The sequence below is a fragment of the Protobothrops mucrosquamatus genome, unplaced genomic scaffold (assembly GCF_001527695.2).
Source record: "Protobothrops mucrosquamatus isolate PMUCROS unplaced genomic scaffold, P.Mucros_1.0 scaffold3846, whole genome shotgun sequence".
NCBI lineage: Eukaryota > Metazoa > Chordata > Lepidosauria > Squamata > Viperidae > Protobothrops > Protobothrops mucrosquamatus.
Window position 1 is genome coordinate 38,266 of NW_015389796.1, and position 14,426 is coordinate 52,691.

At 38.6% G+C, this 14,426-nt stretch overlaps 1 protein-coding gene across 1 annotated transcript in view; it reads right to left on the reverse strand.

The window, feature by feature from the left end:
* Positions 1 to 1,711: 1,711 nt before the first annotated feature.
* LOC107298284 (zinc metalloproteinase-disintegrin-like batroxstatin-3) overlaps positions 1,712 to 14,426 on the reverse strand; it is a 22,623-nt gene continuing 9,908 nt past the window's right edge. The window contains exons 10-17 of the mRNA XM_015827658.1: positions 13,702 to 13,786; positions 12,453 to 12,583; positions 10,301 to 10,478; positions 9,184 to 9,273; positions 7,926 to 8,121; positions 3,477 to 3,579; positions 2,746 to 2,887; positions 1,712 to 2,174 (exon numbers count right to left, since the gene is read on the reverse strand). Of these exons, the coding sequence (XP_015683144.1) occupies positions 2,130 to 2,174; positions 2,746 to 2,887; positions 3,477 to 3,579; positions 7,926 to 8,121; positions 9,184 to 9,273; positions 10,301 to 10,478; positions 12,453 to 12,583; positions 13,702 to 13,786 (970 nt within the window). The 3' untranslated portion in view covers positions 1,712 to 2,129. The remainder of the gene's footprint in view (positions 2,175 to 2,745; positions 2,888 to 3,476; positions 3,580 to 7,925; positions 8,122 to 9,183; positions 9,274 to 10,300; positions 10,479 to 12,452; positions 12,584 to 13,701; positions 13,787 to 14,426) is intronic.

Below are 14,426 nucleotides of genomic sequence, written 5' to 3' on the forward strand. Positions count from 1 at the left end.
TCTTATTTTGGGGGGGAAAGTTGGCATCAAAGAAAGAAGGGCCAGATTTAAGTCTTTGGAATCAGGACCTGTCCCTGGAGACCTTTGAATATCAGCACTATCCACATTGTGCAGCTCCCATTGTATAATTACAGACCTATTGTCAGTTGCAGATAACCAAGAGCAATCATAGAACATAGAACAATGGGGCTGGAAGAGACCTTGGAGGTCTTCTCTTCCAAGCTCTGCCCAGGGCAGGAGACCCTGTACCGTTAGAGACAAATGGCTGTCCAATCTCTTCTCGAAAACCCCATCTGAGCATAAAAAAGTATTTCACTATCTGAGAAAACTTAATGCTCATATAATCTGTCTTCACGAAACACATATTAAAAACAAGTCCAGAAATATTTAGCAAATAAAAGACATGGGGAGGAATTTATATCTGCTGGGCTAAAAAAGATTAATTGAGTGTTTTTTATATAAAATCCCAATTTAAACCTAGGCTACTTTGATCAGATGAATATGGTAGATTTGTAAGAAGCAATTTCTTTGAGTACCTTATGAACCAACTCTCGCCTTTTTCATATGAAAATTGGCTTATGTTGGGGGATTGGAATGGTGTGACTTTGCCACTTTGGGATAGAACATCTATTAAGGGGATCAAACCCTCCCAGGGTAAATTCAAAGACATTCTTTGAAATGATGGACAATTTGATGCTAGTAGACTCATGGAGGCATAAAAATGGCTCCACAAGAGAATATACCTTTTTTTCAGAAAGACACAAATCTTTTTCAAGGATTGACATGAGATGGACCTCTAAAAACTTAGCAAATAAAATTTTGAAAGTTGATACCTTACCTAAATCTTTTTCTGACTATAATCCAGTTGTTTTGGTACTTAGAAAAAAAAGTTTGAATTATAGATGGAGATTAACAACTGACCTAAAAACTGTCTGGAAGGGTAGTAAGGCAGTTATGAGGGGTTATTTTATACAATATAATCAGTTAGAGAATAGGAAATCTCTGGAAAAGACCCAAAAGGTATTCAATGCAATCAGAAAGAAAAAAATTGGATTGCAAAAGTCACCTATGGACAGCTAAGAAAAATAAAATTAGGCAAAGTTGCTAGCTCAGATGGACTTACAAGTCAATATTATAAGTGTTTTTTTAAAAAAAAATGTTTTCCTTCTTATCCAAGAAGCTTCTTCAGTTCTTCACTTGGCTGAGAAGTGAAAGATTTTCAAGGAAAAGAAACAAAAAGGTCCACCTGTCTTTTGAAAAGCACCTTTGGAACTGTGTTGCAATATGTGGATTTATTTATTATTAGGGGCTCCTTCTGAGACAAAATACTATCTTTTGAATTTTCTGGATAATAATAATAACAACAACAATAAAGTTGGAAGGGACCTTGGAGATCATCTAGTCCAACACCCAGCTCAGGCAGGAAACCCTATACTATTTCAGACAAATGGCTGTCCAGTCTCTTCTTAAAAAGTTCCAGGGTTGGAGCATTCACTGCTTCTGGAGGCAGGTTGTTCCACTGGTTAATTGTTCTAACTGTCAGGAGATTTCTCCTTAGTTCTAGATTGCTTCCCTCCTTGATTAGTTGACTGTGAAGTTCCTTTAATGCCAGTAGATAATTCACCTGATGGTTTACCTCAGGATTGCATGCAAGTTCTTGATGCGGTTTACTCCAGCAAACCAGATTTGAAAAATGAGCCTTTACAAAATGCAGAATGAGAATAGTTAGTTTATTGATGGAAGCAGCTACATCTTGCAAAACCAGCATGAAATTTTGGGAGAGGAAGCATTCACTTCGAATACACCAGTTCAAAAAGCAGAACTTGTTGCATTAAATGTACTTTGCAATTGGCAAATGATAAACTGGCCATTTTTTTTCCTTGACAGCAAATAAGCCCTTGGTGTTGTACATGCCCATGGAGCTTTGTGGTGGGAAAAAGGTTTGATTACAGCAAAATATAATCACATTAAATATGGAGAAGAAATATTGCAGAATTTGGATGCCATCTGGAAGCTAAGGGTGATTTACTAGTAGAATAAAGACAGATGGATCTCTTTGGACTTGAGGGAAGCCAAACCTTCTGGAAGAAGAATCTCCAAAATCAAATCTGAGAGAAGCCAGTGGTTGATTAGTAGGCTGTATTCACATCAACACACTGCCTGTTTCTGCAGACCTGAAAGTCAAAGCAAGATATTATCAATGGAGTAAGACAGCACTTTCCGAACTAACGCAAACTTCTTTCAGGTTGTATATTGTATAAAAATCAAGGGGAAGTGATTCCTGATCCTCTGAGGTAAGTTTTGGGTTTGCTTCAGCATTTCTAAGTGGCTTCATTGTTAGGTCACAACCAGCTCTGCCCTGATTCTCTCATTTCTCTCTTCCACCTTCCCTATGGAGATGTCTACAAGTTCAGAGAAAGGACTGTCTCTTGACTATCTGTCCAGAAGATGCTGCGAGAGAGAAGCACAAGGCTCTGAGAAGGCCAGGCGTTTTGTTCCTGCAAGAAAGAAACAGCCCTGGACATCCACCTCATTTGTTGGGGTTTTTGTTTGAAGGAAAATCAAAATAACAACAACCAAAAAAAAAAAAAAAAAGGATAGATGGACACTTTTTCTTCTACTTAGATTCACTGTGGTGTGAAAAATCTAAACCAGCTTTCAGCAAAATACATTTTGGAAATTTTAGTGATCACCCCTTGGAATCAGACTTTAGAGCACACCGATTAGAGGTAAACATTTACTAACCCTTCCAACTGCACATATTGTTCCATGATCAACCATTCCATCATCTAGGAGGTCATCTGAATAATCATCTGAATATTTGTATCTGCATGGATATGCGTTGTCATTATGAAGTTTGCAGTATAACCTGCCACACTTTACATCCCTGAAAAGGAAACAGAGAATTCATACTAATTAACAAGAATGGAGTGATGAGAGGTCGGTTCTTTTGATTATTTGTGAGCATTTTGTTTATTTCCCATACCCCCCGTCTCTTGCGTGAGATACAATACAATAAAAAATTAGAAATTGCTAAAAACAATTAGAATAAAAGTTAAAAATTAAAAACCAAGATGAAGGGCAGTCTGTGGGTGAGAATACCTTCTCTACCCAGTCAGCCCTCCCCAACATAGCAGGCCCATGCTGGGGACCCAGGTAGAGCCAGGTTTATAGGCTGTTCCGGGAGGCCAGAATTCTGGGGGCAGACCTCACCTCTGACAAGAAAATATTGCCAAGGGGGGCCACAGCAGAAAAGGCTTTTCTCCTGCACCTCTCCACCCAAAAGTGTTTGGTTGCAGAATCCGAAGCAGGCCCTTTCCACGGAAGCACTGGGGCAGGTTAGTCCCAACAAGGTAAGGCTATTGTTTTAGCCAGGTGATAGAATCAAGTTCCAACAGATGTGGACATAAAAATATTTTTTATATTATCCTTATTTTATATCATCATCATAGTAGGAAATAATTTAGATTGCTTACTGTGGTGCACATGGAAAGATTCTACCGTTTTCCCTTCTGCAGAAGAAATGACCTTGGCCTTGCAGGTTTTTATTAAAACATGCATCATGACCCACAGTTGCACCTGCAAGAGGGAGTGAGGAACCAAGACAAATACCTGAGTGTGTAACATGCCAGCAGGATAAAGAATGGCTTAAGAGATCTCAGAGGAGAGATCAGTTGCTTATTATTTGCTAGTTAATATTTGCTTATTTGTAACCTATTATTTTGTAATCCATTAATTATCTAATCATCATTATGACTGAATCATTCTCTATCTGACACAGTAATACACTAAACTTCCTTATTTCATTTTATGGACATAAAAGCTGAAGCCACTTTATGGAAGTTGCAGAAGACCCTGTAGTAAATCAATGGCTGGAGGGGAATCTGAGTGCAGCTTCATTCCTCTGTGTCCTCATTCTCCATTTTCCAAGTTTAACACTATTGTAGATACATTCCTGTGCTGGAATGCAGTGAGGAGGGGGATCCCTGGGTGGGAGGGGGTGCAGTCCAGATGAGTAAGAGGCAATTCAGCCCCGATATTACATGTGAGCGAAAGAGGGTGAAGACAGCGCCTCCCTAATTATCCACAGAGTGTATTGTAGATGCAGATAGTAGAGTCCTTAATCCAGCAAGATTTTGTCTACAGGAATGAAAGAAGAAAGAACTCAGCTTGTAAGAACCATCATGTGTCATTCTTGGCTTGAGGCCTGTCAATTCCTGGGCATAAGCCTTTCTGAATATAGCTGGATTACTTGGAAAAGAGTGAGCTATTTCCATTCTTTGGAATGTTACATCATTTTATGCTGTTTAATTGACCAAAATAAAGATTTCTTTGTTTGAACTGAGAGTTTCCATTTTCAAAGCAATGGAAATAATCCAGCAAGCATCCATTTATTTATTAATCAAATTGATGGATTGATCATGCAAGTGAAACAATGTTCTGATTTCAATTTGGATTCCCAATCACCATCAAATGCCATCTGACCCTTCATAAATAACGTAGACAAGGGGACAGAAGGGCAACTGATCAAATTTACAGACAACGCCAAGCTGGCGGGAATAGCCATCCCTCCAGAAGATAGGCTAAAGATCCAGGAGGATCTCAAGAGACTTCAACACTTGACCCTATCTAACAAAATAAATTCAATGGTGAAAAAGGTAAAAAAAAATTTATATTTAGGCAAGAAAAACCAAATCACAGGTACAGAATAGATGATATCTGGCTCAGTACTATAATTGTAAGAGGGATTTTGGAGTCCTAGTGGACAATCACTTAAATATGCACCATCAGTGTGCTGCAACTGCCAAAAATCCAACAAAGAAAGAACTTCATCTTGAAAAATTATTCCATCTGGACAACACCTTCAGAAGTTGTGGGTGCTACAACAATGGAGATTTTTTTAAGGAAGAGATTGGAAATGGTAGGGAGCAGGGAGTTGGACTAGAAGGCTCCTTCCAACTCTGTTGTAGAACAGAAATGAAACGATGATTAATGAATACAAAGGAGAAAATATCTTTCATTAATGGCAATGACTGTCTTAATCTTTTATAACACCACTATTCTGAAATCCTAAGGTTGACTTACCTAACCCAAAGTGAGTAATACATTGGTATAACATGATGGGGCAATTCCCATTGTAGCAGTAACCATGGTTGTTTAGGCATGGTTGTCCATTCCTATGGAAGCGATCTGTGGGACAGTCAGCAGATTGGCCTGTGCAGTGTTCAGGCAAATCACACACACTCCTTGCTGGCCGGCATTCTGCTCCTGCTGTCCTAAACTGTGGGTGAGAATCAAAAATACTCCCAGCTATCAACTTCAGCAGCAGAGATCAAAGAGTCAAACCATAGTTCCCAACACATTTCAAAATCCTCCTTTTCATCTGTCTTGAGGATCACCAAGCAAGGCATCCCTGCCCTGCTACAACTGTGTGTGGTGCCTAGAAGTCCCAGTCTGTCTTATTTGCTACGGGGAAATGATTGCAATGAAAGGCTCAATTCCTGAAAAACAAGTTCTACATGTTGGCCAACCATAAAGGGAAAATCAATTGGGCTGCCATGAAAAATCAGCAAAAAGTAAATTGTTGAACTTTCTCATGATATATATTTATTTCTCTACATGGGAAGAAGCATTCATAGAATTTTCTGTCACATGATGAAAAACTCGTGGCTCCCTTCTCCTGCTGTGAATCTAGGCTTGTGATGGAAATATGCAAATAACAAAAAGTTTTGGGCCACTCTGCTCAAAAAGTTCATTACAGAGTCAACTAGGATCCCACATAAAAAGAAGGAATGAGGAACTAGCACCTCTCTTTCATTGGTCCTGCAGCACCTCCAGAATGCGCCACAAAAACACCTGAATTTGGAGCTTTAGAGAGCAGGTAGAGAACTTAAAGGGGGAAAAGGGCAACTTTACTTCCAGAAGTCTCCTGCACCTATTTCCATCCTAAAAGGCTCAGAGAGAAAAATGTCACAGCATTACCAGGGACCTCTTAGAAGCTTCCAGAAAGTTAGGAAGCTCAGTTAGGGCACCAATCTCAAACATTGCCTCTCCTAGTTTAAACTAGGTTTCCATGCAATCTCAGTCAAAGAACAAAGATATTATTTTCACAGATATGATTTAACATGCTGAAAGAGTGCATTTGAGATTGAGATAAGACTGAAATTTTATTAAATTACCCTACCTATGGATATGTTCATAAGGGTCAAATAAACTGAAAGAAGGGATAGGAATAGGTTTGAAATGTTTTGATCATAGTAAACAGCCAAGAGATATTACATTTCCTTTTTGCTAGTATGGAGCAGGGTAAAATCTCTCCTGGTATTAAAAATAAACAAGTCTTACTCTGCATTGNTTTTAGGTAGGGATGATTTTAAGAAAATTTTAATTGACACACAGCTTCCAATATTTGGCTTTTAATTTGGTTTTATGGGGGTTTTTTGTTTTTTGATGTATTTTGTTTGTATCTGTTTTAATATGCTGTGCACCGCCCTGAGTCCTACGGGAGAAGGGCGGTATATAAATTAAATTATTAAATTAAATTAAATTAAAATTAATTTGTAACCTATTATTTTGTAATCCATTAATTATCTAATCATCATTATGACTGAATCATTCTCTATCTGACACAGTAATACACTAAACTTCCTTATTTCATTTTATGGACATAAAAGCTGAAGCCACTCTATGCAAGTTGCAGAAGACCCTGTAGTAAATCAATGACTGGAGGGGAATCTGAGTGCAACTTCATTCCTCTGTGTCCTCATTCTCCATTTTCCAAGTTTAACACTATTGTAGATACATTCCTGTGCTCGAATGCAGTGAGGAGGGGGATCACTGGGTGGGAGGGGGTGCAGTTAGGATGAATAAGAGGCAATTCAGCCCCAATATTACATGTGAGAGAAAGAGGGCGAAGACAGCTCCTCCCTAATTATCCACAGAGTGTATTGTAGATGCGGATAGTAGAGTCCTTAATCCAGCAAGATTTTGTCTACAGGAATGAAAGAAGAAAGAACTCAGCTTGTAAGAACCGTCATGTGTCATTCTTGGCTTGAGGCCTGTCAATTCCTGGGCATAAGCCTTTCTGAATATAGCTGGATTACTTGAGTTATTTCCATTCTTTGGAATGTTACATCATTTTATGCTATTTAACTGACCAAAATAAAGATTTCTTTGTTTGAACTGAGAGTTTCCATTTTCAAAGCAATGGAAATAATCCAGCAAGCATCCATTTATTTATTAATCAAATTGATGGATTGATCATACAAGTGAAACAATGTTCTGATTTCAATTTGGATTCCCAATCACCATCAAATGCCATTTGACCCTTCATAAATAACGTAGACAAGGGGACAGAAGGGCAACTGATCAAATTTACAGACAACGCCAAGCTGGCGGGAATAGCCATCCCTCCAGAAGATAGGCTAAAGATCCAGGAGGATCTCAAGTGACTTCAACACTTGACCCTATCTAACAAAATAAATTCAATGGTGAAAAAGGTAAAAAAAATTCTATATTTAGGCAAGAAAAACCAAATCACAGGTACAGAATAGATGATATCTGGCTCAGTACTATAATTGTAAGAGGGATTTTGGAGTCCTAGTGGACAATCACTTAAATATGCACCATCAGTGTGCTGCAACTGCCAAAAATCCAACAAAGAAAGAACTTCATCTTGAAAAATTATTCCATCTGGACAACACCTTCAGAAGTTGTGGGTGCTACAACAATGGAGATTTTTTAAGGAAGAGATTGGAAATGGTAGGGAGCAGGGAGTTGGACTAGAAGGCTCCTTCCAACTCTGTTGTAGAACAGAAATGAAATGATGATTAATGAATACAAAGGAGAAAATATCTTTCATTAATGGCAATGACTGTCTTAATCTTTTATAACACCACTATTCTGAAATCCTAAGGTTGACTTACCTAACCCAAAGTGAGTAATACATTGGTATAACATGATGGGGCAATTCCCATTGTAGCAGTAACCATGGTTGTTTAGGCATGGTTGTCCATTCCTATGGAAGCGATCTGTGGGACAGTCAGCAGATTGGCCTGTGCACTGTTCAGGCAAATCACACACACTCCTTGCTGGCCGGCATTCTGCTCCTGCTGTCCTAAACTGTGGGTGAGAATCAAAAATACTCCCAGCTATCAACTTCAGCAGCAGAGATCAAAGAGTCAAACCATGGTTCATAACACATTTCAAAACCTCCTCTTCATCTGTCTAGAGGATCACCAAGCAAGGCATCCCTGCCCTGCTACAACTGTGTGTGGTGCCTAGAAGTCCCAGTCTGTCTTATTTGCTACGGGAAAATGATTGCAATGAAAGGCTCAATTCCTGAAAGACAAGTTCTACCTGTTGGCCGACCATAAAGGGAAAATCAGTCGGGCTGCCATGAAAAAGCAACAAAAAGTGAATTGCTGAACTTCTCATGAAATATTTTTATTTCTCTACATGGGAAGAAGCATTCATAGAATTTTCTGTCAGGTGCTGAAAAACACGAGGCTCCCTTCTCCTGCTGTGAATCTAGGCTTGTGATGGAAATATGCAAATAACAAAAAGTTTTGGGCCACTCTGCTCAAAAAGTTCATTACAGAGTCAACTGGGATCCCACATAAAAAGAAGGAATGAGGAACTAGCACCTCTCTTTCATTGGTCCTGCAGCACCTCCAGAATGCGCCACAAAAACACCTGAATTTGGAGCTTTAGAGAGCAGGTAGAGAACTTAAAGGGGAAAAAGGGCAACTTTACTTCCAGAAGTCTCCTGCACCTATTTCCATCCTAAAAGGCTCAGAGAGAAAAATGTCACAGCATTACCAGGGACCTCTTAGAAGCTTCCAGAAAGTTAGGAAGCTCAGTTAGGGCACCAATCTCAAACATTGCCTCTCCTAGTTTAAACTAGGTTTCCATGCAATCTCAGTCAAAGAACAAAGATATTATTTTCACAGATATGATTTAACATGCTGAAAGAGTGCATTTGAGATTGAGAGAAGACTGAAATTTTATTAAATTACCCTACCTATGGATATGTTCATAAGGGTCAAATAAACTGAAAGAAGGGATAGGAATAGGTTTGAAATGTTTTGATCATAGTAAACAGCCAAGAGATATTACATTTCCTTTTTGCTAGTATGGAGCAGGGTAAAATCTCTCCTGGTATTAAAAATAAACAAGTCTTACTCTGCATTGGTAACAACACAGTCCTTCTGCACACTGCGCCCCTGGTCTCAGTTTACAGGTTGCAGCATCGCAGCATGGATTTTGACAATTCTGAAAACCAAAACATATCAAATGATATCATAGACTTTGCGGCCTAGTATTTTTTAATTGGTCTATTTTGAAGAAGGAAACTGCCAAGGAAAAAAACATTTCTGCAATGTGTTCCCTCTTATGGGTTCATGCTAACAAATGTACAAATTGTTTGTTATTGCAAACGGATAATGGCATCTCTCTGTGGAAGAGCCTTATCTGATATTTCCTATGTGACAAGAATAAAACAAAAATATCCTCATCTCCTAATTGTGAAGCCCACATAACCTACAGCCCCATTCCTTTCTTATTCATGGGGGATTTTCTACTCATCATGCCAACATTTGAGGTAGTCCAGAGAAGAAGCACCAACCATGAGTATTAACACTACCCTGATTGTAAGGTTACCGTAGCAGAATCTTTCAGTACTGAAAGTATATTTCTACCACCTCATATTTACGGACCAAGAGAATGGGTGGGAGGTGTTCTTCTTGAGATGTTTGCCATGCCCCATTGCTTCTGCAGGCTAATCTACTTCTTAAATGATCATTGAGTAGACATTTCCTCCTTCTTTTGTCTCTCAAGGACATTCTCACAGACCATTACAAGTGTATTTAACAATATAAAAAGAACACTAAATTACTGGTCTTATAAAAAATATTATTAGGATCAGAGCATAGATTAAAGATCATCAGATATGGGAGAAAGCAGCTCAAGAAAATAGTGGGACAGATAATGTGGCCATGTCAACAAAATAGGACTTTTCAGGAGGGAAGGATTTTCTTGGAGTTGTCAATCACCCATTTTAAAAAATACACCATCTTCCCCAAATGGTAGTGAGGTACCAGTTCTCCATTCCTCTAAACTTGTTAACCAAATCCAAGAAACCCCTTCATACATGACTGCATATAAAGGGCAGAAACCTATGCCATTCACAAACCAACCTCTTGGATGGCTCAAACCATTTAGAAAGCCAGACGATTTTTCAAGTATTCCCATTTTTGAGAAAGGTCTTCAAATTACTCTGGTTGATTAAAAAAAATCTTACCCATAAAGGGCCACAGTCACATTCTTCTCCTTCCTCCACAAGGTAATTTCCACAAACTTCAGGTGAAACAATATCTGTTCTCAAGGGTTCCTTGAGAATGCATTGTGGGGTATGACTAATAAGATACCTCAGATGGTCATCCTTACTACAATCGCTGAACTGATAGGAAGGTTCGTTGCTGTAGAGATGAACCAAAATAAGACCATGACTTTATCCATATTTGTATTAGGAACAGGATTGATTGCAAAAACATATAAGATGGAAAAAGGATGGCTAATGAAGAAATGCAGTGATTTTTTTCCTCTAAAGCTAACAAAATAGATAAGAGAACACTATGTATCCCTTGATCTTAGTCCCAGATTATGCTCCCTCAGTTTAATTCCACTAACTTTCCCTTCTTTTTTAACAAAATACATTTGTAACGAGAACTCCATGTGATATTAATTGATTGAGCTGCGTCTTGTGTTTGAGTGAGCTGCCTTTTATTTTCATTTTTAGTCAGCCTCTCTGTGGAAGGAAAATAATATAATTGAAGGGAAAACAGTGCAATTTTGATCCAATTTTCCTTTTCTTCTTTTGGAGGGATTGTACTTTTTATAACAATGAAGAGAGAGCTAAGCGTGCCAACTCTCTATTTGCCTTAAAATATTCGTTGTTGATTTCTTTTGTTGAAAAGTGAAAATATCAGCAACATGCCACTGGCCTCTGAAGCTGAATACTTAAATAGATGCAAATATGGCATCATAAACCCAGCAAAGCATCTTCCTAATGTTAATTCAAATTGTTAGGAATATAATCATTGGTCCTCAAGTTATCGGGTGGAAACAAGAACGCAAAGAGAATCTGCTGGTGGCCATTAAATAGACAAGATGGTCTTCTTTCAAGGTCAAAGTTGCACCAGACCCCTTTGGTGGGGTTATTTGAACAAAAAATTTTCTAAACAAAGTCTTCCGTACAAAACATCATAAAGTGTCTAGAAGTATTAAAGGGTAATCACGATGCCCAGAAATCCTTCAGGAAGGACAGGAAAGGCTACATGGCATTCTCCATACTTCCTGGCCTTCTTGCCATTGCATGAAATGGGAGGCAATGAAGTCCTAGGGCTTTAGCCGAAGAAACCAGAAATTGATCAACAGCTGGGATGCTCACTGAGCCTACACAAAACGCTTACACAAAAGTTATGGGGAGTTTTGCAACAGACAATTGCTGAGATGATTTTGTTTCCTTTTTCCTTCTTGATGAAGTAAGGCCTGAACTTCCACCCAGAAGAAAATATTGGTAGTCCTTGACTTGCTGTCACAACTGAAACCAGAATTTCCATTGTCCAGCAAGCCAGTTGTTAAGTGAGTTGTGCTGAGTTTTACAGCCAGTTTTCCCACTTTGTTAAGTGAACCACACAGTCAATAAGGGACCCAGCTTGCTCCATTGGCTTTGCATATGGGAAGACAGATGGGAAAGTCCCAAATGAGGATCCCAGGAATGAAGGATGCTGCAAGCGTCATAAATACACGATTCTGTGACTGAAGGGAGGCTGTGATGGCTGTAATTGCGAGGACCGGTCGTAAGTCACTGTTCTCAGGGCCAGTGTAACTTCGAACGGTTGCTAAACAAATGGTTGTAAGTCAATGACTTCCTGTACGTTGCTACCTGCTGATTTCAGAAGACTGCAATATGTGACAGAGATGTAACATATTCTACCTTGATGAAAGGGCGAGGCAGGAAAACCCCAAGGATGCTAATTTATCCTTTTCTTCCTGCTGTTGCCTTGTTCAGAATAATTTACCTCCCATTACGCTTCCCACTTTAGGAAAGTCTTTAACGTCTAACTTGGTTTCCTCTTTTATCCATCACAGATATTAATATTTGGTTTCTTTGGCTATGCTTCCTACGCTGTTTCTTTAAACTCTGGTGTTTTGGAGGAAGCTACTGAAGGATGGCTATTCAATTGTTGAGAACATTTCTACCTTTTTAAATACGAGACATTCTAACTACACATGGTAAAGTGACACACAAATGACCAAAAACCTTTTTTTTGTAACTCCCCGGCCATTTCATTTTTGTAATTTGTCAGCATATTTTATTTAACAATTAATTGCAACCATTTAAAAATAACTTGATTGGAAAAGCATTAAAAGTTTTCCTCAATCCTTACCTTAGTGTCGCAGACATTATGCATGAGTGAGCAAGGCATGTACAGGAATTTCTGTCATGATGCATGCCCAGATTATGACCCATCTCATGGGCCATTGTAACTGCAGCCAAATGATATGATTTACCATGATCCTGAAGAAACGAGAATACTTTATTCTTAGTCCACCAAGAAACTGAAAGTGAATCCAATTATTATTATTAGCACTAAGTGGCTAAAACTGGTGACTAATTGACCAATTTTTGAGTCGGGGATACCATCTCAGGATTCCTCTAACTTTTCTGAATGTATGTGGGTCCACCAATACTCCAGAACATACACAAATACATCTAGAAGGAAACTTTAAAGCCCAGAAGCTACAGCACAGGAGAAGATCAAAACGCATGCATCCATTTGCTGTCTGCATTTATTCAGTTACTAAAACTTACAGGCAACTTCAGTCCAAAAAGTATTCAGTATCTTTTGCTACAAGCTAGCATTTTCAGAATATTGAAGGTAGCCATCCTAAACAGAATTAAGAATGAGTTGCTCTTTCTGAATAAAATGACCTTCTGGTGGAAACAGGATTACCTCCTACTACCAGGATCCTAACTCTGCTTATTAAGAAACAAAATTTTATGAGTTTTGTTGTATACGTTTTGTTTATTGCCATTTCTCTCCATTCTTTCTATGTGAACAAAAAGCTAAGTTTACTGTTTCTCAATAAATGCATAGCATCACCTTAACTGATATGGTTCTCTTGCAGGATTTTAAAATACTGGCATTTTTTTTCCTTTTAAGTAGATTTAGTATTCTCTCATTTTCTCAATATACTATAATTCAGTCATATGCAATCTAGATCCTAAATTTCTTGGAATGAAAGAAGGGTGATTCATGTTTGTCATTAGGATTGCTAAGAATATTGTTCAGAAGCATTATTTGGAAGTATTGTAACAGGATTTGACCTGCTCATTTAGCAGTTAGAGCACAGTTTGATTCCTCCTGATCCAGAAACATTATAATATTATTGTCATCTTCTGATACATAGTTCTTTACGTACAAAAAGCTTGTTCTACAACATGCCTGGAATGCTTTATGCCAAAATGCCATCAGTTGAGGCACGACCTGGAGATGTCAAATCCATAAATAAATATGGATGAAAATGATGTGGATCAAAAATAAGAAGTGAGTTTATTTGTAAAGAAGTTATGCCTGTATATAGGTTTTCACTTGAATACAAATACTGTAGATAACAAGTATCCTTTGTACTAACCTGAACAATTCCTACAGAATGCTTCGGCATGCACATGCTGCCTATGTAAGCAAATCCTACAGTGTTTCCATCAAAGTCAATCCCCCTATAAGAAAGAAGGGGAGGGGAATAAAATTGATAGAAGATAGAAGCACGTTCTATAGTCTTAGGGCAGACATAACTATGGCTTTCTGCAAACCTCTTGACCCGTCCTCATTTACTACCAGTTTTAAGAATGTTAGAATTCATTTTAGGCTGTAGTCTCAGAAGCCGTTTAACTAATCAGGTCTGTTAAAAATATTCAGGATGCATTTTCACTGTATGGTGAGTCTGGCTGGTGTTAGCATGAATGAGGTTGGGGAGAGGGGTTAGCATGTTGTCTGAATCCAGCCTATTGGGTTAATTTAATTCCATTATTATTTATTTATTTATTTATTTAATTACATTTATATCCCGCCCTTCTCCTTGCGGACTCAGGGCGGCTAACAATTAGATAAAATACAAACAAACAATACACCTTTAAAATTAATAAAAAGAAATATTTAAGCTAATCTGATTAAAAGTAATTAAAACCCCTTTAAAATCCCTTAGGCCAGTCCCGCAAGCTGGAACAACCATGTCTTGAGGGCGCGGCGGAAGGAAGGGAGATCAGGGATCACCCTGATCTCTGGGGGCAGTTCGTTCCAGAGGGTGGGAGCTCCCACAGAGAAGGCCCTCCCCCTTGGGGTCGCCAGCCGGCACTGTCT